Genomic DNA, 23502 nt, shown 5'->3' on the forward strand with positions numbered 1-23502 from the left:
GGGGGACACGAAGAAATGTGGGCGCCGGTGGGGAAGGGGAGGGGGGGAGGAGAGAGGGAGCTGCGCCATCAGAGGCGGGGCCGGGAAGGAAGCGCGGGCTTTGTTCCCGCGCTATGGAAATTGTGGCGGGAAAAGGGGGCGCAGGAAGGAGGGGGCCTCACATAATGGGAGGCTAAGGATAAACGGGGAAGCCGAGGTCAGCCAGAGTTTGCTGACTTCCAGAAGCAATATGGGGGGTGCAACTAAGCTAGAGAGGGATCTAGCGGGGGTGGGGGTTAACTGGGTGGCTGCTGCTAAGGGGAAGGGGGAGCTGTTACGGGATGGGATGGTCAGGACGGGAGGGCGCCGTCGGGGGGATAAGCGGGTGCGTGGGAACCGGGTGAGGAGCTGGTTTAAAAAAGGGGATGGCTAGTCGACGAGCGGGGGGGGGGGGGGGGGGGGGTAAAGAGCCCCCCAACCCGCTTGATCACGTGGAACGCGAGAGGGTTGAATGAGCCGATTAAGAGGGCAAGGGTACTTGCGCACCTAAAGATGCTAAAGGCAGACGTGGTCATGCTTCAGGAGACGCACCTGAAACTGGCGGATCAGGTCAGATTAAGAAAAGGATGGGTGGGACAGGTATTCCACTCGGGCTTGGATGCGAAAAATAGAGGGGTGGCAATACTGGTGGGGAAACGGGTATTGTTTGAGGCGAAGACCATAGTGGCGGACAGTGTGGGTAGATACGTGATGGTGAGTGGCAGATTGCAAGGTGAGGCGGTGGTGCTGGTGAATGTATATGCCCCGAACTAGGATGACGCGAACTTTATGAAGCGTATGTTGGGGCGCATCCCGGACCTGGAGATGGGAAAGTTGGTAATGGGGGGGGAACTTCAACACGGTGCTGGACCCAGGGCTGGACCGGTCCAGATCTAGGACCGGGAGGAGGCCGGCAGCGGCCAAGGTGCTTAAGGGCTTTATGGAGCAGATGGGAGGAGTGGATCCCTGGAGATTTACTAGGCCAAGGAGTAAAGAGTTTTCCTTCTTCTCCCATGTCCACAAAGTGTACTCCTGGATAGACTTCTTTGTCCTGGGAAGGGCGCTGATCCCGAAGGTGGTAGGAACGGAGTATTCGGCTATAGCCATTTCAGATCATGCCCCACATTGGGTAGATCTGGAAGTAGGAGAGGAAAAGGAACAGCGCCCACTCTGGAGATTAGATATGGGACTGTTGGCGGACAAGGGGGTATGTGTAAGGGTGAGGGAATGTATTGAAAGGTACCTAGAGATTAATGATGACGGAGAGGTCCAGGTGGGAGTGGTCTGGGAGGTGCTGAAGGCGGTGGTTAGAGAGGAGCTGATCTCCATAAGGGCCCATAAGGGGAAACAAGAGGGTAAAGAAAGGGAGAGATTGTTGAGGGAGATTTTGAGGGTGGATAGGCAATATGCGGAGACTCCAGATGAAGGGCTATACAGGGAAAGACGGAGATTGCACACGGACTTTGACTTGTTGACCACGGGTAAGGCGGAGGCACAATGGAGGAAGGCACAGGGAGTGCAGTATGAATATGGAGAGAAGGCGAGCCGGCTGCTGGCCCAACAACTTAGGACGAGGGGGGCGGCGAGAGAGATCAGAGGGGTTAGAGACGAGGAGGGAAAGATGGAACGGGGAGCGGAGAGGGTGAACGGGATGTTTAAGGTATTTTACGAGAGGCTATATAAGGCTCAACCCCCGGAAGGGAAAGAGGGAATGATGCGTTTCCTAGACCAGCTGGAGTTCCCGAAGGTTGAGGAACAGGAGATGATAGGACTGGGAGCGCAGATTGAGGTGGAGGAGGTGGTAAAAGGAATTGGGAACATGCAGGCAGGGAAGGCCCCGGGACCGGATGGGTTCACGGTGGAGTTCTGTAGGAAATACGTGGACCTGCTGGCCCCACTTCTGACGAGAACCTTTAATGAGGCTAGGGAAAGGGGGACACTACCCCCGACGATGTCGGAGGCGACGATATCGCTGATCCTGAAAAGAGACAAAGACCCGCTGCAGTGCGGGTCATACAGGTCTATTTCCCTCTTGAACGTAGATGCCAAGCATTTGGCCAAGATGATGGCGACGAGGATAGAGGACTGTGTCCCTGGGGTGGTGCATGATGATCAAACGGGGTTTGTTAAAGGGAGGCAATTGAATGCTAATATACGGAGGCTGCTGGGGGTGATGATGCCGCCCCCACCGGAGGGGGAGGCAGAGATAGTGGTGGCGATGGATGCAGAGAAAGCATTTGATAGAGTAGAGTGGGACTACCTGTGGGAAGTACTGAGGAGATTTGGATTTGGAGAGGGGTTCATTAGATGGGTTCAGCTCCTGTACAGGGCCCCGGTGGCAAGTGTGATTACAAATAGGCAACGATCTGGCCACTTCCGACTATATAGTCCTCGTGTGCCAGGCTCAGCCTGATACAATTCAAGGTTCTACACAGGGCGCATATGACTGGAGCAAGGCTGAGTAGATTTTTTTGGAGTGGAGGATAGGTGCGGGAGATGCGCGGGAAGCCCGGCGAACCACACCCACATGTTTTGGTCATGTCCGGGAGTATTGCATGGGTTCTGGGTGGGTGTGGCAAAAGTGATTTCAAAAGTGGTGGGGGTCCGGGTCATTTGGGTCCTCAGGGGTTTTATGTGTGTGTTTATATGTTAGTTATTTATATTAGATGTTACGAAGTTACTATTTTAGTTACTATTTCTGTTGTTTCTTATTTTGTTGTTGGCAGTTGCCGTTAGTTAGCATATTATTTATTTAAAAAACGATCAATGTATATATTATTACAAAGTTGTAAAATGGGAAATTTTTGTTTGATCGAAAAACTTTAATAAAATATATTTTTTTTAAAAGGAAAAAGAGGTGGTGTTGTTAGTTAAGGATGAAATCAGTGCAAGAGTGAGAGGATATCGGCTCAAACACTCTAGATGCACATTCAGTCTGGGTGAAGCTAAGAAGCAACAAGGTGAAAGTGAAGTCCAATCTGAAATCTAAACAAAGGAAACTATGAAGATATGAGGTGTGAGTTGGCTATGATATATTGCGGAACCTGATTAAAATGCATGATGGTGGGTAGGCAATGGCTAATATTTAAGGAACAAACATATTAAATACATTAATGATTTGGATGAGGGAACTAAAAGTAACATTTCCAAGTTTGCTGCCATCACAAAACTTGGATGGAATATGAGTGGTGATATGTTAAGAGGCTTTAAGGTGATTTAGACCAGTTGAACAAGTGGGCAAATACATGGCACATGCAGTATAATGTGGATAAATGTGAAGTTATTCACTTCGGACAGAGAAACTGAATGGCAGAGTACTACTTAAAGTATAATAGATTGGGAAAGTTTGGCATACAAAGGGACCTGGGTGTCCTCATACACCAGTCACTGAAAGCAAGTATGCAAGTGCAAGAAGCAGTTAGGAAGGCAATTGGTATGTTGGCCTTCATTGCTAGAGAACTTGAGAACAGAGGCAAGGATGTCATACTGCAGCTGTACAGGGCCTTTGTGAGACAACACCTAAAGTATTATGTGGAGTATTGGGTGCAGTTCTGGTCTCCTTATCCAAGAAAGGATATACTTGCTTTAATGACCTGGAAGGCAGCTTTAAGAAGAACATAGAATTTATTTACAGCAATATAAAGTCTGCCTATGGCATCAAATTATTTACACTTCACAGTCCCCGTTGAGACAACCAACATGTCGGTCCCTGCTCGGGCGGCTTTTATGCTCAATCTTACGAGCCCCAACTGCATGGGCTTTGCCTACTAGTGGGGAAGCCTGTATTACATAAGCCCCATGGGGAGATTAATTACAATTCCCCGTGGACCTTGCAGGGGTTATGAAGTCCAATCGATCCTCCCTCTGCAAATATCGGAGGAGGAGGCCTTCTGCGCCACTTCACGCGTGGCTGCGCTTACGCTTGTGGTGGGTCTGGGTCGGGTAGCTTAGAACAGTCAAGCGAATTCTGAGGCATTAGCCCATCAGCAGCTCTGGTGGCCCTACCCCTGTAGTGACATACGGCGTGGTCCTACAGTTAAAAATAAATCTCATCAGTCGCATGTCCAGGGAGCTTGCAGTCTGCTTCTGCATGCCTCTCATGTCAGGACTGCCTGTTTAGCCAGGCCATTGGATAACGGGTGGTTTGGCTATATCTGATTTCATTCATACGTTTGAATGTAGCAAACTCTTCACTTGTGAACGGTGTACCACTGTCAGGGCCAGGACTTCAGGAATGCCATGAGTGCTAAATAAGCACATTACTTACTCAATGGTGGCCCTCAATGTGGTGGAGGCTATCTTACAGAGCTATTTGGAATGAGCGTCGACAAGGATTAGAAACATGGACCCCATAAAAGGCCTGGCGGAATCTGCACACAGCTTTACCAAGGGACACCCTGGCCAGTCCCAGGGGTGAAGGGAGGCACAAGTGGGAGTTTTTGATGTTCCTGACACCAGGCAACTATGCACGACTCGCTCGATGCCCTATTGGTCCCAGGCCACCAGACGTAGCTTTGTGCCAGCATCTTCATTTTTGAAGCTCCTGGGTGACCACTATGCAAGTCCTTCAGGATCAATTCATGGCCCGGTGGAGGGTTGACCACTCGGGCTCCCCACAGGAGGATGCCATCTTCCACACATAGCTCCTGTTGCTTTGGGGTGTAGGACTGCTGGGAGGTTCACCTGCAATCTGCGATACAACATGAGGCAGAGCTTCACCAATCTGGGATAATTCTACTTCTACGCATATATTTGTACGGTCGTGTCTGCACTGTTCAAAGTTGCCATGACTTTATTCGCCACTGGTGGAGACAGGGGATTTACAGGCAGCGGGAGACGACTGGGGGCGTCAGCGTGGGTTATCTGGGCGATGTTGAAAAGTATATTCTTTTGCTGAGAGCAGGCGTGCCCAGCGGCTGAATTCGGTCTGTGACTATTGGGGGGGGGGTCCCCTTATCCTCCTTAAAGAGGCCCAGCCGAAGTTTTGTTCAGCCCCCCCCCCCCCCCCCCCCCTCCGCCGCAAACCTGGCCAAATGGGAGATGCGCCATGGCCCCCCTCTCACTCATACCTCCTGACGCTAGCTATCCCGCTAGTGCGAACCCCGCTCCTGGGGTTGGTCTGCCGGTGTCCCCTCTCCTGTGCTCTACTGCACTCGCCCCCTTCTTTCAGTGAACTTGTTCCCCTGATCATAATGAGGCTTTCAATCGCAAATTGTCCATTGTTTCCTCCGCCTCCTCTGTGCCTTCCTTATCGCTGTTTCCCTTGCTGGCTATCCAAACCGTTCGTACGGATGAACTCGCCCGTCACTGCAGGGATAGTAAAGTAATGTTCCTTGCCCTGATATGTTACCCAGAGCCTGACTGGGTACAGCATCCCGAATTTTGTTCTTGTATAGGATCGATTTTGCCTAATTAAATTCGGCCCTGTGCTTTGCCAGGTCCGCCCCAATGCCCTGGTAGAGTCTGATTTTATGTCCCTCCCAGTTGCATGCCTTCATGTGACTGGCCCAGTGAAAGCTGGGCCACCGGTCTCCCTCTCTCGGGGGTGGCCAACCCCTTGCCTCATGGGTCTGCTGACCTGCTTGTTTAGCGCTCGTCCCTTGCCGCAGTGCTTATCATCCCTGCGGCCTTTTGAGCTGCTGCTTCCTGGTATTTTTACTACATATCTTGTCGTTGAAGGTGAGGGGATGTTTTAGTCCGATTTTGCAGCTAAATTCGGTCAATAGTGCCTATTTTTCTGCCTTTCAGGAGAGAGCTACCTGATGTACGACTACTCAGCACATCAGTCTTTTTTTTTTAAAACAACACATCCCTGTCACCAGAAGTTTTTTTGTTTTTTTTAAACAACACATCCCTGTCACCAGAAGTCTTTTTTTTTTAAACAACCTTTCTGCAGAGGGGACGACATTCGAGCGACGGTGGTTTGGGGAGCTGGGATCAGGGTGGGGGCAGATGGAAGAGGCCTCCTATGGGCCTCTTGTTTGGGGCAGCACGGTAGCCTTGTGGATAGCACAATTGCTTCACAGCTCCAGGGTCCCAGGTTCGATTCCAGCTTGGGTCACTGTCTGTGCGGAGTCTGCACATCCTCCCAGTGTGTGCGTGGGTTTCCTCCGGGTGCTCCGGTTTCCTCCCACAGTCCAAAGATGTGCAGGTTAGGTGGATTGGCCATGATAAATTGCCCTTAGTGTTGGATGGGGTTGCTGGGTTATGGGGATAGGGTGGCGGTGTTGACCTTGGGTAGGGTGCTCTTTCCAAGAGCCGGTGCAGACTCGATGGGCCGAATGGCCTCCTTCTGCACTGTAAATTCTATGAATTCTATGATATCCTATGTAGTTACTGCCCTTCTCCCATTCTCTCCGGTCAGATTCACAACGAGCCCAGTGGTGACATCTCTAAAATCCTGGAACCAATTAAGGCAACATTTTAGATTTTGGGGGGTGGGGGGGCATGTCATTATTGTCACTAATTTGTGGTAACAATAGGTTTCCACCGTCTGGAATAGATGCAATGTACAAGATTTGGGAGAGGGAGGGGGCCGAGAGGTATAGGGATCAGTTTGTTGAGGGTAGGTTCGCAGGACTGGAGGAGATGATGGAAAAATATTAATTCCCGAGGGGGAGCACGTTTAAGTATCTGAAAGCGCAGGACTTTGTTCTCAAATAATTCTCTTCGTTCCCCCAGTTACCAAGACCTTCACTGATGGACTTGGGAGAAGGGATCTCTGACATATATAGGTCTTTGCTGGAAAATGAGAAAGCTCCATTTGAAGAAATAAAGGGGAAGTGGGAAGAGGAATTGGGCCTGGGTCTGGAGGAAGGGGTCTGAAGTGAGATTTTGTAGAGGGCAAACTTAGGTCCATAAGCGCACCTGACTAGAGTGCACATGATTGGTTTCTTCTCTGCTGTAGAAGACAGATGTGAACTGTGTTTAAGGGGGCCGGCGAACCACTCACGCATGTTCTGGTCCTGCTCAAAATTGGTAGAGTTTTGGGTCTCGTTCTTTTAGACCATGTTGGAGATTGGGTTTGAACCATGTCCATTGGAGGTGATTTTTGGGGTGTCTGACCTGCTGGAGCTTCTTGAGGGAAAGGGGGCTGATGTCTTGGCCTTTGCCTCTCTTGCAGCCCAGTGACGAGTCCTGCTTGGAAGGGAGGTTGGAGGCACCACCTGGGACCTCAGCATAGCTGGGGGACTTGGCAGAATTTCTCTTAGAAAAAATTAAATATGCCATTGGGGGTCAGAGGAAGGATTTTACTCCAGATGGAAGCCATTTATCGCCTTCTTCAAAAATCTGTTCGTCACCACCAACTGAGGGTCTTGGGGTTATTATAGTTAGTATGTAAAAGCAAAAAATGACAAGTTGTTTGCATTATATTTAAGTGTTTTTTGTGTATGTGAAATTTTGTTGCATTGGGATATAGGGTAGGTTATTTAGGACTGAGTTGAGGAGAAACCTCTTCACACAGAGGGTGACGAATCTGTGGATTTCTCTACCACAGAAGGTTGTGGAGGCCAAGTGACTGAATATATTTAAGATGGGAATAGACAAGATTTCTAGACCCAAGAGGAGTCATGGGGTATGGTGTGAGCACGGGAGAATGGTGTTGAGATAGAGGATCAGCCATGATCATATTGAACGGCGGAGCAGGCTTAAAGGCCCAAATGACCTACTCCTGCTCCTTTTTTCTATATTTAAGATAGCAACAGTGTTTGGAAAGACTTCAGATGCTCTCTGGAGTCATCAAATTGCTAGAGCTTCCAACTATATTGTGATAGTTGGAAAATTGAACAGGATATGTTGATATTGCAATTTAAAGTTCTAAATGTTAATGCCAAAATGTATACGGAGGTTGTGACTTTAGGTAATGTCTGTGGGCAGGAAGTGCAAGCCTTACATTAGTATCACTCTTTACATACACGTGTTGGGTAGAGCATGTGATGTCTGACCTCCAATAGCATAGGAAATCACAAAGCAGTTTGGCCCACGCCTCACCACCAACCCCCAGTTCTGCAATCCCATAGAAACACTCAATTACCACACATTCATGCAAAGAAACAAATAAATTAAGATAAGGCAGCAGGTAAGAACACACCATCACATGGTCCCTGCTGCACAACATTGCCTAAAAGAGACAGTATATCTCTTTGCAACTATGTGTGTCTAACCCTTCCATTGAGCACATGGATCTGAAGGTATGTAAACCCATTGCACAAATATGCACTGTTTATTCTTGACTTATACTCTCCTGTAAAATCAGGAGTTACAAAATTGCTTTATATACTGCTATGCAGTACAATGAATAATCTTAATCTCAATTTCACCTCCCCTCTTCCCCCAACAAAAGCATATTCATAGTTTTAAAACTGGCGCCAGATAAAGATTAAACAAATAGTTAAAGGAACGGCATTTAATAAATTGGGTTTATTTCATGCAGCCACTAAAAATCAATGGCCCTAATGATGTTTGCTACATGGTATAATGATCCCTGTTGTTGAGTCATACCACAGGTGATTTACTAGAATTAGATTAAAGGAAATAAATTTCTGTCTTAAGAACCAGACTGAGTGTAACAAGATACCTGCTTCTCGTCTTGCTGATCCAGTTCTCCTTTACTTGTATCTGAACTGGTATCTTCCTCATCGGAGCTAAAAATGACTTCTTCATCGGAGTTGATGTCCATTTCTGAAGAATGGTTATCCTGATCCTGTAGAGGGCTAAAAACAAGTTAATCAGAGCAAGGCAGAGTCTTACTATTTCAGCTGATATTGAACATAGAGATTCTTTTTGGCTGGGTGGGGCTTCTTTTGCACTGATCAAAAAATGGCAGTGTGATGAATGAAACCTTTAACCCTCACAGACAGTTATAGCACACGCCAAAAGCAATGCAAGTTTACTATGTTCTGCCATAATCACTTCAATGGTGCATTTTAATTTTCTTCCCCCTCCTCCACTTATCACTCTGTGCTTATACTGGAAATATAAAGTAATCTGTAGCATGAACATTTTCTTACTAACAATTGAGTTGACGTAGGCCAAATTCATTTCAGTCAAGGGTTGTCAGAAATCAAAATAGAAATGGTTAAAAAAATCAACACCATGTTTTCAATCCACACTTCCTTGACACACCAAATTATTATCAAAGTCCTATGAAGTTTAGTTACTTTAGACAGATTTTGTAAATTAAGTAAACCACAGTGATTTATTTTTTCTGTTATTTGCCACTACTTGTGATAATTTTTGATCGGGCAGTGAATCACACTTCAGCTGAAAATCGAGGTTAGCGCTGGGTGCCCAATGGAACATAATGCTCCAGCGCCTCAATAGCGATGTGAGCATCGGCGTAGACATGCAAGTTGTACAGTAACAGCTATTAGCATATCATGAACGGGACTGACCCGGCATTCAGGAAACAGGTGCCATGGCCGATGAGGGAAAGAGAGGAGGTAAGCTAAGTTATGAAAGGCGCAATGGTGGGCTGCCAGTTGTGCCCCTGGCCAGGGCGTCTGTCAGGGAAGGGGGGTGGGGGGGCTGAGCATGGACCGCCATTAGAATCCCTACAGTGCAGGAGGCCATTCGGCCCATCAAGTCTGCACCGGCCTAAAGAGCACTCCACCGAAGTCCACCTCCCTGCCCTATCCCAATAACCCATTAATCTAACCTATACACTAGACACTAAGGGCAATTTAACATGGTCAATCCTCCTAATCTGCACATCTTTGGACTGTGGGAGGAAACCAGAGCACCCGGAGAAACCCATGCAGACCGAGGGAGAAAGTGCAAACTCCACACAGACAGTCACCCAAGGCTAGAATTGAACCCGGGTGCCTGGCTCTGTGAGGCAGCAGGGTTAACCACTGTGCACCATGCCGTCCCTTTTTAAAAAACACCCAACCCAGGGCAACCCCATCACCATAAATCAGTAACCCAACCTAACCTTTTTGGTCACTCGGAGCAATTTAGCACGGCCAATCCACCTAACCTGCACATCTTTGGACCGTGGGAACCCAGGGGAAACCTATGGAGACACAGGGAGAGTGTACAAACTCTAATCAGACAGTCACGCAAATCAGAATTGAACCCGCGTCCCTGGCGCTGTGAGGCAGCAGGGCTAACCACAGGACCATTGTGCTGCCCCATAAGGCAGCCATCTGGCTGCACACCCCACTGACTGTCCATTGTGGCCCATAGATAAGCAGAGCTCCGCTGGCCATATGGCCCCTCCTCCCCTCCCGGAACCCACACAACCCAGTCAACCCATCAACGGATCGGCGTGGCCCAGCGCAGCCCTTGGTCCACAAGGTGCTGGCACACCCCAGAGGCGCTGCCCCGCTGCAACGGAGCGTGCCCTGACCGGTGGACACATGTACCGTGTCTGTCAGCACCCACCCTGGCACACTGCCCCTCACAGGGCAGACGTCCCACCAGTGACACCCTCAGCTATCCCACCCCTCATGGCAACCAGGCGCTGCCTGCCCACATCAATCAAAGCACTGCACAAAAGATCACCTTCAGTCCTCAGAGTTGGCTACCATACTTTCGCAAATGAGATTAAGTTCAATGGATCTGGTCTTCGAGGCCTGCTGTCAGTTGAAGACCCTGACCACTGATCTTGCGTTGTCTTGTCCTTGATGCTCGCCAAGGGGTGTTGGAAGTGGTGGACACTTTGGGTTGTTGCCTCCTGCCGAGCTTAGGTTTCTTGCTGCCTGGGTGTGTCAGGGGGACCTCATGGCAGAGGTGAAGGCACTTTGTTCGATGGAACTTGAGAGATCCTGAATCTTGCTCGATGATCCTGTTCATGGTTTGTGCCTTCCCAAGCTCCATAATTGGTGCTATTATCCTGCAGTTGTCATCAATACTCTTGAACTGTATTCCTTTGTGACTATGCTGTTGCTTTCATGTTATTGTCTTTTTTTCCTGATAAAGTTGGATGATATATGAGCACAGAGGCAATGGTTGCTTATTATCCTGTTACGGTATAAAGCATACCATGTTGGTAGTGTGACATGAGGTCTGTGCATAGTCTTGCCTTTTGTTTCCTTGTGCTATAATCCTTGCATTTACAAAGAGGGAGTGCATTTTAGATACCCCTCACCTAGTTTATAGAGAAGATGAGCAGAGCTATGGCAGGGTGGTGGGTGGTAAGGCTGTGCAAGTCCTCACTATGGTTGAGGAAATCCCCCAGTTAGAATTATTGGTGTTGGGTTTTCTTTTGTATTTCTGTTACTTTGGGTTGAGGGAATCAGTGCTGATCTCCTATGAAAGTCCAAGCAGATCATGTATGGGGAACAAAGAAGTGATAAGGGAACTAAATTCGAACTTTGCTTCAGCCTTCACAAAGAAAGACATGAATAATGTACCAGAGGTTCAGAGAAACACGAGTTTTGAGTTTTAGTGAGGAGCTGAAGGAAATTAGTATTAGTAGAGAAATGGTTTTAGGGAAATTAATGGGATTGAAGGCCGCTCCCATTCAGTAAAATGGGATCTTAAGCACTTAAGAAAGTAGCCCTAGAAATAGTAGATTAATTGGCGGTCATTTTCAAAATTCTTTGGATTCCTGAATGGTTCCTACAGATTGGAGGGTTGCTAACGTAACCCTATTAAAAAAGGGAGGTAAAAGAAAACAGGGAACTATAGACCAGCGAGCCTCACAGATCTTTGAAGGTGGCAACACACGTGGACAAGGTAGTCAAGAAAGCATACGGAATGCTTGCCTTCATTGGATGGGACACAGTATAAAAACTGGCAAGTCATGCTACAGTTGTATCGAATCTTGCTAAGGCTGCACTTGGAATATTGTGCACAATTCTGGTTGCCACACTACCAGAAGGATGCGGAGGGTTTGGAGCGGGTGCAGAGGAGGTTTGCCAGGATGTTGCCTGGTCTGGAAGGTGTTAGCTATGTGGAGAAGCTGAATCGACGTGGACTATTTTCATTAGAAAGACAGAGGTTGAGGAGTGACCTGCTAGAGGTCTACAAGATTATGAGGGACATGGATAGAGTGGATGGGCAGACACTCTTTCCCAGGGGGCATAGGTTTAAGGTCCGTGGGACAATGTTTAGAGGAGATGTGCAAGGCAGGTGTTTTACGCAGAGGGTGGCGAGTGCCTGGAATGCGTTGCCAGGGGAGGTTGTGGAAGCAGATACATTAACAGCATTCAAAAGGCATCTTGACAAATGGATGGGATGGGTATAGAGGGATACGGCAAAAGGAAGTGCTGAGGGTTTTGGGCAAAGGTTGGTATCATGGCTGGTACAGGCTTGGAGGGCTGAAGGGCCTGTTCCTGTGTTGTATTGTTCTTTGTTCTAAGATCGGTAGTAGGGAAGTCGCTGGAGTCCATTATCAATGATTTCATAGCACAGCATTTGGAAAACAGTGTTATAATTAGACAAAGTCAGCATGGATTTTTGAAGGGGAAATCATGCTTGACAAATCTATTGGAATTCTTTGAAGATGTAACTGGCAAAATTGACCAGGGAGACCCGGTGGATGTGGTTTATTTAAACTTTTAGAAGGATTTCGACAAGATCTCACATAACAGATTACTATATAAAGTTAAAGCGCATGGGATTGCTGGTAGTATCTTGAGATGGATAGAAAGCTGTTTCGCAAACAGGAAGCAAAAGGTCTTTTTTCGTTTGGCAGGCAGGGACTAGTGGGGTACTGCAGGAATCTGTGCTAGGACCCCAAATGTTCACATCATATATCAATGATTTGGACGAGGGAACTAGATGTAGTTTCCAAATTTGCAGATGATACAAAGTTGAGTGGGAGAGTAAATTGTGAGGAGGATGCCGAGATGCTTCAGCTGGGTTTGAACAGGCTGAGTGAGTGGGCATATGCATGGCAGATGCAGGATCATGTAAATAAATGTGAGGTTATCCACTTTGGTAGCAAAATTAGGAAGGTAGATTATTACTTAAATGGGTGAAAATTGAGTGAGGTGGATTCTCAGCGAGACTTTGGTGTCAGTATCAGTCGCTAAAAGTAAGTACGCAGGTACAGCAGGCAGTAAAGAAGACAAATGGCATGTTGACCTTCATAACGACAAAATTAGGGTATAAGAATAGGGATGTTTTACTACAATTGTATAGGGCATTGGTGAGACCACACCTGGAGTGGTGTGTGCAATTTTGTGTCCTTATCTGTGGAAGGATTTTATTGCTATGGAGGGAGTGCAGTGAAGGTGAACCAGGCATATTCCAGGAAATGGCGAGACTGTCATATGAGGAGAGACTAAATTGGTTAGGATTATATTCATTGGAGTTTAGAAGAGTGAGGGGGTTCTCGTAGAAACTGAAAATGTATTGGATAGGGTAGATTCAGAAAGAACGTTCGCAAAAGTGGGGGAGGCCAGATCTAGGGGTCATAGTTTGAGGATATGGGGTAAACCTTTTAGGACCGAGGTGAGGAGAAATTTCTTCACCCAGAAAGTGGTGAATCTGGAATTCACTGCAACAAAACGTAGTTGAGGTGAAAACACTACGGAATTTCAAGAAGGAATTAGATATACCTCTTTGGGATAAAGGGATCAAGGGATATGAGGGGAAAGTGGGATCAGGGTATTGAACTCGATGAATAATCAGCCATGATTATAATGAATGGCAGAGCAGGCTTTAAGGGCCGCCCAGTCTCCTCCTGCTTCTATTTTCTATGTATGTAATAATAATAATAGTAATAATAATAATCATCATCATCTTTATTGTTGTCTCAAGTAAGCTTTCATTAACACTGCAATGAAGTTACTGTGAAAATACCCTAGTCGCCACACTCCTGCCTGTCCGGGTACACTGAGGGAGAATTCAGAATTCACCTAACAAGCACGTCTTTCGGAACTTGAGAGAGGAAACCGGAGCACCCGGAGGAAATCCACGCAGGTACGGGGAGAACGTGGAGTCTCCGCACACACAGTGACCCAAGGCGGGAATTGAACCATGTCCCTGGGGCTGTGAAGCAACAGTGCTCACGACTGTGCTATAGGTTTCTTGTGACTCCTCTTTGTGGTTGGCATCTCTGGGAGTAGGGGGACATTTGCGATGGTGCACGCCTGGGTGTGGTTGATTAATCCGTGCCTTACTGGTCTTCCTCAATATTCTCTTGGCTGTATGGGTGGTGGCTGTGGTCGCTTAACTGGATGGGTCAGGGCAGGAGTAACTGCACTAAATTTCCCCTCCCCTCTCAGAGTTGTCCGCTTTTGGGGGCTCCTGGTCTGTTCCCATTCTTGAGATGGAGTTCCACGGATGAGGTAGTAGCCTGTGCAGACCAGGGTTGAAGTCTGGTGTCCCCTGGGGAGGCAGTGTTTTTGTCTCTGATGAGGCTACACTGCTCTGCCCCTCGTATCTTTTTGGTAATGGTATCGACACTGGTCCTGTCTGGCGTTCTTTGGCTAATCCTGGTGTTCCTCTCTTATGGGGATTTCTGCTCTGTACTTGGCTAAGTAGTATTCTGTAGCAGGTCCCGATTTGGTTGGTTGTGTCTCGAGGCGGGAGGGGGGTCACAGAGATGTCCAGATGTTGGATGTCTTTATGACTCCTCTTCTCCTTGATGGTGTTCTCCTCGGTTGAGTGTTAGCGGGCTGATGCGCTCCCTTGGACGCCATTAGAGGGGAGTGAGGCTGGTTGTGTAGTGAGTCTTGGCATGGCGTGGGTATCCTTGGTTGACTGACTCCTATGTGCAAGAGTATACAGGGCCGGGCCAGATCGTGTGGTGGTTGATATCCTATTGCCCCATTATCCTAGGGATGTTCCTTCTTGACCAGGATGTCCGTAGAGGCTTGAATGACGTTCAAATGAGCAACTTTCTCCCTCTATTTTTGGTCTTGTGCTGGGGGGCATATGCCAGAGGTTCATGTGCTCATGGCTGTATCCTGGTCTCTAATATCCTGAGACCTTTTGCTCCTGGTAGGTTTCCTTTTTTATCACGTCACGGTTAGTGTTGGGAGGCACTGACCGCATTGATTATAATCTGAACCAACTGTGTAAATATTTGCTGGTCTTCTCTGTTTTAATGTGTGGAATGATCCTCGTTCTGTACTGTGCAGGAGTTTGGGGTTTTGCTGCATCTGATGGTTACATGTAAAGTATCTTTTTCAAACTCGTGCCCTTGTAAATTTTTTCTGTAATTTTTTATTTCTGTTATTGTGGGGTTCAAGAATCAGTAACTGGTTCCTGCCAAGGTACAGACAGGTTTCTTATCTGAGAAAAGGATGTCACAATGTGTCATTGATGCCAGTGGTATGACTGGAGATGAGGCAAATGTTCTGGTGCGCTCCCAAACATGACGAATTCTCATGGGCGATGCGAGCAATCATGTGCACCATTTTACCATGCTGACATGGTACCAGCCTCCCCGAGCAGGCGCCGGAATATGGCGACTAGGGGCTTTTCACAGTAACTTCATTTGAAGCCTACTTATGACAATAAGCAATTTTAATTTTCATTTTTTATCCTCCTCTCCCTCATTCTCTAGTTTATCTATTGATACATCTGGAGGCACCAAGTTTAGTGATCACACTGAAGTAATTGTCTTGTTGTTTTCATGTGCTCTTCTGTATTATGTCTGCCAAGACATTTTTTGCTGTACTGTACCAATCCTGAGGTTTTGTTGCGTTATTTGTTAAAATGGAAAAACTTCAATAAAAATATAGATTTTAAAAACTTGAGCATAACATCTTGCATGATGACTTCAAACAAATTATGTAATTGGCTGTGAAAACAGCCTTTTCTACTGGCAAGAGATAAAATGAAGGGCACTTGAGTATGCCACATAGCAATATTGACAGTAAATGTGGAACTATTCACAGCAGCATTTCTCACCTAGCTAAGAAAACATGGTACTGAGAAATAACAATAGTGGTCTTTGATATGCATAAGTGGATATGTAATTGTTAAATGATTTTTAGGGAATGCGAGTGTCGCTGGCAAGGCCAGTATTCGGGAAATGTTCTGCCATTGGATGTCAAGGGGTGAGGGTTAGAATTCTCTCTTGTTGGGGATGGTCATTGCTGGGCCCTTGTTTGACACTAATGTTACGTCTTAAGCCTAAATGTTATCCAGGTTGCTACATATGGTCATGGACTGCTTCATCATCTGAAGAGGCACGAATGGTGCTGAACATTGTGCAGTCATCAGCGAATACCCACTTCTGACCTTACAATGGAGAAAAGGTCACTGACGATTCCCATTGACTCCGCTTTGCTCGGGCTTCTCGCTGCCATACTCAGTCTTAACTTTTTTTTGAAATGACTTTATTGGCATTTTCAATTTGAGAGTGAAACTTTAGTGTCCGATATTTACAATTTATACAGTTTCCTATGTACGTATGTCTTTCTTGATATATCTTCTCGCCCTCCCCCCTCCCTGTTATCCCCCTCTTCCGCCCTGGGTGTTCTATTGCTGAGCTCCCGTTCTTTTTCTCCACCGCTCCCCTTTTCTCCCCCCTCCTGTGGTTTTTGCTGCAGGCCTTGTGGGTTCGGTGGGGAGGAGCCTTCCTGCCCCCTCTCCCCCCATGCTTCTCCCTGTGGTGCTCCTGGGCTTCCTCCTCCTTCCCCCTTTCTACCTCCTAGTGTTGTGTGTTGTTCTCTGCTCTTCCCCGTCTCTCCCTCTTTCCCTAGTCACTGTTGGCCTCAAACAGGTCTTGGAACAGGCTGACGAATTGCCGCCACGTTTTGAGGAAGCCCTCTTCCGACCCTCAGATGGTGTACTTTATCTTCTCCAGGTGGAGGTATTCTGCCAAGCTTGCCAGCCCTTCTGCAACTGTGGGTGGTGCTGCTGATCGCCAGCAGAGCAGGATTCTTCTGAGTGTGATTAGGGAAGCGAAAGCAAGGGTGTCGGCCCCCTTCCTCATGTGTAGTTCTGGCTGTTCCAATACCCCAAGACATGGATCCACAAGTAGAATCTGACCAGTCTGGCAGGGGAAGTTAAAAAGGACCTACAGAGATGGGATATGCTCCCACTCTCCCTGACGGGGAGGGTGCAGATGATCAAAATGAACGTACTGCCGAGGTTCCTCTTCCTGTTCAGATCCATATCGATCTTCATCCCTAAGGCCACCTTCCACAGCATAAATAAAATGATCGTGGCATTTGTGTGGGGAGGGGGTTGGGTAAGAATCCAAGAATTCCCAAATCAACACTGCAAAGGAGGAAAGTTATGGGCGGTCTGGCACTGCCGAATCTACAATACTGCCACTGGGCAGCTAAGGTGGAGAGAGTGAGGGGATGGATACCTGAACCCACCATGGAATGGGTGAGGATGGAGGAGTCTTCCTGCAAGGGAAGGACCCTTTGGGCTCTCGCCACAGCAGAGCTCCCATACCCCCCTCCCCAACTGGGGCACTGGGCAGGACCCATCTACAACCTCACATGCATGTAATGTGGAGCGTGGTTGGAGATGACTATCGTGGAGTATTCCACTCTTATTATTCCTGCAAGCACCACTTTCCCCACTGCAAAGAAGTCGATCGGGTGGATACCTTGTGGATCGGTGAGAAGAACGAGAATTCCCTCTCACCGGGGTGCAGGAGCAGTCATGGGTCCATCGCCTCCATGAATGTTCCCAGCTCCTTGGCAATGCCGGTCTTTTTCCCTGTTCTGGGGTTTAGTCGGTCAGTTAATGGGTCCTGTAAGCAGTAAAAGTCACCCCCCATGATCAGTTGGTGTGTGTCAATGTCGGAGATGTCCAACATGGTCTTCTTCATAAAGTTTGTGTCTCCCAGCTGGGCGCGTACACATTCGCCAGTACAACCAGTGCCCCATCTAGGACACCACTGACCATGACGCACCGCACCCAACCCGGTCCGTAACTGTCCTCGTCTCCGACAAAGGGCAGCATTACGCCAACACACAAAGCAACTTAATCCTCTAACCATTAAACTATCTAACAAATCAAGAACAAAAATGGGGCAAACGCCCCTTACATAAACCAAAAGAACCCCCCCCCCCCCCCGGGTTGCTGCTGCATTGACCTCCACCGAACGTTCCGCCAGAAAGTCTAGGAACGGTTGCCACCGCCTGGAGAATCCCTGCACAGACCCTCTCAAGGCAAACTTTATCCTCTCCAACCTGAGAACCCCGCCATGTCATTGATCCAAACCTCCACAATTGGGGACTTTGCGTCCCTCCACATTAGTAAGATCCTTCTCCGGGCTACCAAAGAGGCAAAGGCCAGAACTCCAGCCTTTTTCGGCTCCTGCACCCCCGGCTCGTCTGACACCCCAAATATTGCTATCCCCCAGCTCGGTTTTACCTGAGTATCCAAGACTCTGGACATAGCCTTTGTGAAGCCCCTCCAAAACCCCTCAAGCGCCAGACACGCCCAGAACATATGGGCATGATTCGCTGGGCTCCCCGAACACCTCACACACCTGTCCTCTACCCCAAAAAACTTACACATCCTCGCCCCTGTGCACCACTTTAAACTGGATCAGGCTGAGCCTGGCACAAGACGAGGAGGAATTAATCCTGCCCAGGGTGTCAGCCCACAGGCCCTCATCCAGCTCCTCCCCCAGTTCCTCCTCCCACTTGCCCTTCAGCTCCTCCGCCGAGGATTCCTCCGCCTCCTGCAGCTCCTGGTAAATCGCCGAGAACTTACCCTCTCCGACCCACACACCCGAAATCACCCTGTCCTGTATCCTCCGGGCAGGCAGCAGCAGAGATTCCCCTACCTGCTTCCTCACAAACGTCCTGACCTGCATATACCTGGGGTAGCCCAAATTTCTCCTCCAGCGCCCTCAGACTGACAAAAGTCCGTCAATGACTAGGTCCCCCAACTTTTTAATTCCCGCCCGATGCCAGCTTAGAAATCCGCCATCCATCCAGCCCGGTGCAAACCTATGGTTGTTCCGTATCGGGGACCAAACCGAGGCCCCCACCACCCCCCTGTGCCATCTCCACTGCCCCCAGATCCTCAGTGTCGCCGCCACCACCGGGCTCGTGGTGTACCGCGTCAGCGGTAACGTCACTGTCACCAGTGCCCCCAGGTTAGTACCCACACATGACGCCACCTCGAGTCTTTTCCACGCCGCCCCCTCTCCCTCCATTACCCATTTCCGAATCATTGACACATTAGCTGCCCAGTAGTAGCTACATAGATCCCCCCCGTCATGATATCCATATTAACATATCATGGTGCAATCACACACACACACTGATGGACAGGTCGACGGACCAATCAACATACACGCAACATCACAACCAATCACCAGTGAGAGCACACGCACTATAAAACAGGGAACACCACAGTTCCCGCTCATTCCACCAGGAGACAGCTCCGGGCACAGAGCTCACAGCGTGCCACTCAGACATACGCCATGTGCTGAGTGCCTCTCTAAGATAGTGCTAGGGCTGGGTCCACAGGTTAACTGGTGAAGTATGAACCACAGCCAGAAGTTAACAGTTGTTATTATACGGAATAATAAAACAGAATAATAAAATAGAGTTGTACCATCTACAACCGTGTTGGTTCGTTTGTATATCGGAACATCCAACATGACCCCCCCACCCCCCCACTGCGCTTCAAGAACAGTCTCTTAACCCTCAGGGTCCTACTTGCCCATACCAACCCCATAATGCTCTTGCTCACTCGCATGAAAAAGGCCTTAGGCATAAGAACAGGCAGGCACTGGAACACGAACAAGAACCTAGGGAGGACCGTCATCTTAACGGACTGCACCCTACCCGCCAGGGAGAGTGGCAACATGGCCCATCTCCTAAAGTCCTCCTCCATCTGGTCTACCAACCGCGCCAAGTTGAGTTTGTGCAGGACCCCCCCCCCCCACCCCCAACTCCTGGCCACCTGGATACCCATATCCCAGAAACTCCTCTCCACCCTCTTGAGCGGCAGCTCCTCCAGCCTCCTCTCCTAACCCCTCGCATGCACCACAAAGAGCTCACTCTTCCCAACATTGAGCTTGTATCCTCAGAAGTCTCCAAACTCCCCAAGGGTCTGCATGACCTCTGCCATCCCCTCCACTAGATCTGCAATATACAAAAGCAGGTCATCCGCATATAATGAGACCCGATGCTCCTCCCCTCCCCGGACCAATCCCCTCCAGTTTCTAGACTCCCTTAGTGCCATAGCCAGCGGCTCAATTGCCAGGGCAAACAACAGGGGGGACAGGGGGCACCCCTGTCTCATCCCACGGTACAGTCTGAAGTACTCTGACCTCCGCCGATTTGTCGATACGCTCGCCACCGGGGCCTGGTATAACAATTTGACCCATCCTATGAACCCCTCCCCGAACCCAAACCTGCCCAGCACTTCCCACAGGTACTCCCACTCCACCCGATCGAAGGCTTTCTCAGCGTCCATTGCCGCCACCACTTCCCCCCCCCCCCCCCCCCTCCAAGGGCATCATGATCACATTCAGGAGCCTCCGCACGTTTGCATTCAACTGCCTGCCCTTCACAAACCCTGTCTGATCCTCATGTATCACTCCCGGGACACAATCCTCAATCCTAGTGGCCAGGACCTTCGCCAACACCTTGGCATCCACATTAAGGAGCGAAATCGGCCTATATGAGCCACACTGCAGCGGGTCCTTGTCCCGCTTGAGGATAAGCGAGATCAGCGCCCGAGACATCGTCGGGGGAAGAATCCCTTCCTCCTTCGGCTCGTTGAAGGTTCTCACCAACAATGGACCCAACAGTTCCACAAACTTCCTATAGAATTCGACCGGGAACCCATCCGGCCCCGGGGCCTTGCCCGCCTGCATACTCCCCAACCCCTTAACCAGCTCCTCCATCCCGATAGGGCCCCCCAAACCTTCAACCTGTCCCTCCTCCACCCTCGGGAACCTCAATTGGTCCAGGAACTGGCGCATCCCGCCCCCCTCCGGAGGTTCTGACTTGTTCAGGTTCCCGTAGAAATCCCTGAAGATCTAATTTATTTTGGCTGGACTCCGCACCGTGTTCCCCTCTCTATCCCGGATTCCTCCAATTTCCCTCGCCGCCTCCCTCCTATGTAGCTGATGTGCCAGCATCCGGCTCGCCTTCTCCCCATACTCGTACGCTGTCCCCTGCACCTTCCTCCACTGGGCCTCGGCTTTCCCCGTAGTCAGCAAATCAAACTCCGTTTGGAGGCTCCGGCGCTCCTTCAGCAGCCCCTCTTCAGGGGAATCCGCATATCTGCTATCCACCATCAGTATCTCCCCCACCAATCTCTCCCTCTCCATCCTCTCACTGTGAGCCCTGATTGAGATTAGCTCTCCCCTGACCACCGCCTTCAGCGCCTCCCAAACCACACTAACCGGTCCCTCCCCATTATCATTGGCCTCTATGTACCTTTGAATGCACCCCCGGACCCGCCCACAGACCTCCTCATCCGCCAGCAGTCCCACATCCATGCGCCACAGCGGGCGCTGGCCCCTCTCCTCCCCCAACTCCCGCTGCACCCAGTGCGGGGCGTGGTCCGAAATCGCTATGGCCGAGTACTCCGTCCCCTCCACTCTTGGGATCAACGCCCTACTCACCACGAAGAAGTCTATCCGTGAATAGGCCTTGTGCACATGGGAAAAGGAGAACTCTCTCGCCGCTGGCCTGGCAAACCTCCACGGGTCCACTCCCCCCCCCCCCCCCCCCATCTGATCCATAAACCCCCTCAGAACCTTGGCCGCAGCTGGCCTCTTGCCCGACCTCGACCTAGATCGATCCAGTGCCGGGTCCAGTACCGTATTGAAGTTTCCCCCCTCCATTATCAGATTCCCCGCCTCTACATCCAGGATCCGGCTCAGCATGCGCTTCATGAACTCTGCATCGCCCCAGTTCGGGGCATATACATTCACCAGCACCACCTGTGTCCCCTGCAGTCTACCACTCACCATCACATATCGGCCCCCATTATCCGCCATAATACTCATCGCCTCGAACGTCACCCGCTTGCTCACCAGGATTTCAACCCCCTATTCTTCGCATCCAGCCCAGAGTGAAAGACCTGCCCCACCCATCCCTTCCTCAGCCTGGTCTGATCTGCTACCTTCAGATGCGTCTCCTGCAACATAGCGCCGTCTGCCTTCAGTCCCTTTAAGTGCGCGAACACCCTGGCCCTCTTGACTGGCCCATTGAGGCCTCTCACGTTCCAAGTGATCAGCCGGACCGGGGGACCACCCACCCGCCCCACTCCCCCGCCCCACTCCCCCCACCCCGCCCCCGCCCCACTCCCCCCCCCAACTCCCCCCACCCCGCCCCCGCCCCACTCCCCCCCCCCCCCCCCCCCCCCCCCCCACCGCCGACTAGTCATCTCCTTTCTTAGGCCAGCCACGTGTCCATGCCTCCTGCACTCTCCAACCCCCGAGGCGGGGGCACCCCGCCCCGACTCTCCCTCTTACCTCCAGCACCCCTCAGTCAGTACAGCAGGAACCCAGTTCCCCTCCCCGGCCAGGCAGTTGACTAACCCCTTTGCTCCACCCATTGCACTCCCTTAAGTCAGCCGCTTCTGCCGACGATCCTCTAATTGAATTCCCCCTCGAAATCCCCCCCCCTCCTCCCCCTACGGGTCAGTGCGGGCTACCATCCGGCACCGCCATCCATGTCGGGCCACGGCCCCCCCCTTTTTGCGTGGGGAAAAAGCCCGCGTTTTCTGCCTGGGCCGGCCCCGCCCCGTGGCGCAGCTCCTTTCTCCTGCAGCCTCTCCCCAATTCCCAACGGCCCAGGGCCTCCGGCCCCCCCTCCCCCTTTCAGCACAGGGAACAGCCCCTCCAAACCGATACACATGCCCAGAAAACACACACCTCAAATCAAATCACCCCTTCCCACTCCCCAGCAACCCCACAACCTGCAGCAAATCATTAATTTGAGTCCAGCTTTTCATTTTGGATAAAGGTCCACGCCTCGTCCGGTGTATCAAAATAATGGGGTCGGTCCTGAAAAGTGACCCACAGCCACGCTGGCTGCAGCAGCCCAAATTCACCCCCTTTTGATGGAGAACCGCCTTGGCCCGGTTGAATCCTGTCCTCTTCTTGGCCAGCTCTGCACTCCAGTCCTGGTAGATGCGGATTTCAGTGTTCTCCCACCTGCTGCTCCGCTCCTTCTTCGCCCACCTCAGGACACACCCTCTGTCAGTAAAACAGTGAAACCGCACCACCACAGCCCGCGGCGGCTTATTCACCCTCGGCCTCCTTGCCAGGACTCTGTGAGCCCCATCCAGCTCCAGGAGCCTCGGGAAGGCTCCCGCGCCCATTAGCGTGCCCCGCATCGTGGCTACATACGCCCCGACATCCGACCCCTCCATGCCTTCAGGGAGACCCATAATCAGCAGATTCTTCCTCCTCGACCTGTTCTCCAGGTCCTCGAACATCTCCTGCCACTTTTTGTGCAGGACCTCCACTTTCACCGCCAGGCCCAGGATCTCAACCTCGTTATCAGAGGTTTTCTGCTGCACCTCTTTAATCGCCGTCCCCTGTGCCTCTGGGTCTCCACCAGCCTCTCGATCGACGCCTTCATAGGGGCCAACATCGCCGCCTTCAACTCCGCAAAGCAGCTTTTCAAAAAT

The 23502-nt window shown here is 50.1% G+C and overlaps 1 protein-coding gene across 3 annotated transcripts in view; it reads right to left on the bottom strand.

Annotated features, from left to right (window-relative positions):
* fgd6 (FYVE, RhoGEF and PH domain containing 6) overlaps positions 1–23502 on the bottom strand; it is a 312715-nt gene that overhangs the window by 231352 nt on the left and 57861 nt on the right. For all 3 annotated transcript variants that reach the window (XM_072471885.1, XM_072471884.1, XM_072471886.1), the window contains exon 3: positions 8597–8732. In XM_072471885.1, the coding sequence (XP_072327986.1) occupies positions 8597–8732 (136 nt within the window). The remainder of the gene's footprint in view (positions 1–8596; positions 8733–23502) is intronic.

Source organism: Scyliorhinus torazame, chromosome 13, assembly GCF_047496885.1.
Source record: "Scyliorhinus torazame isolate Kashiwa2021f chromosome 13, sScyTor2.1, whole genome shotgun sequence".
Classification (NCBI taxonomy): Eukaryota; Metazoa; Chordata; class Chondrichthyes; order Carcharhiniformes; family Scyliorhinidae; genus Scyliorhinus; species Scyliorhinus torazame.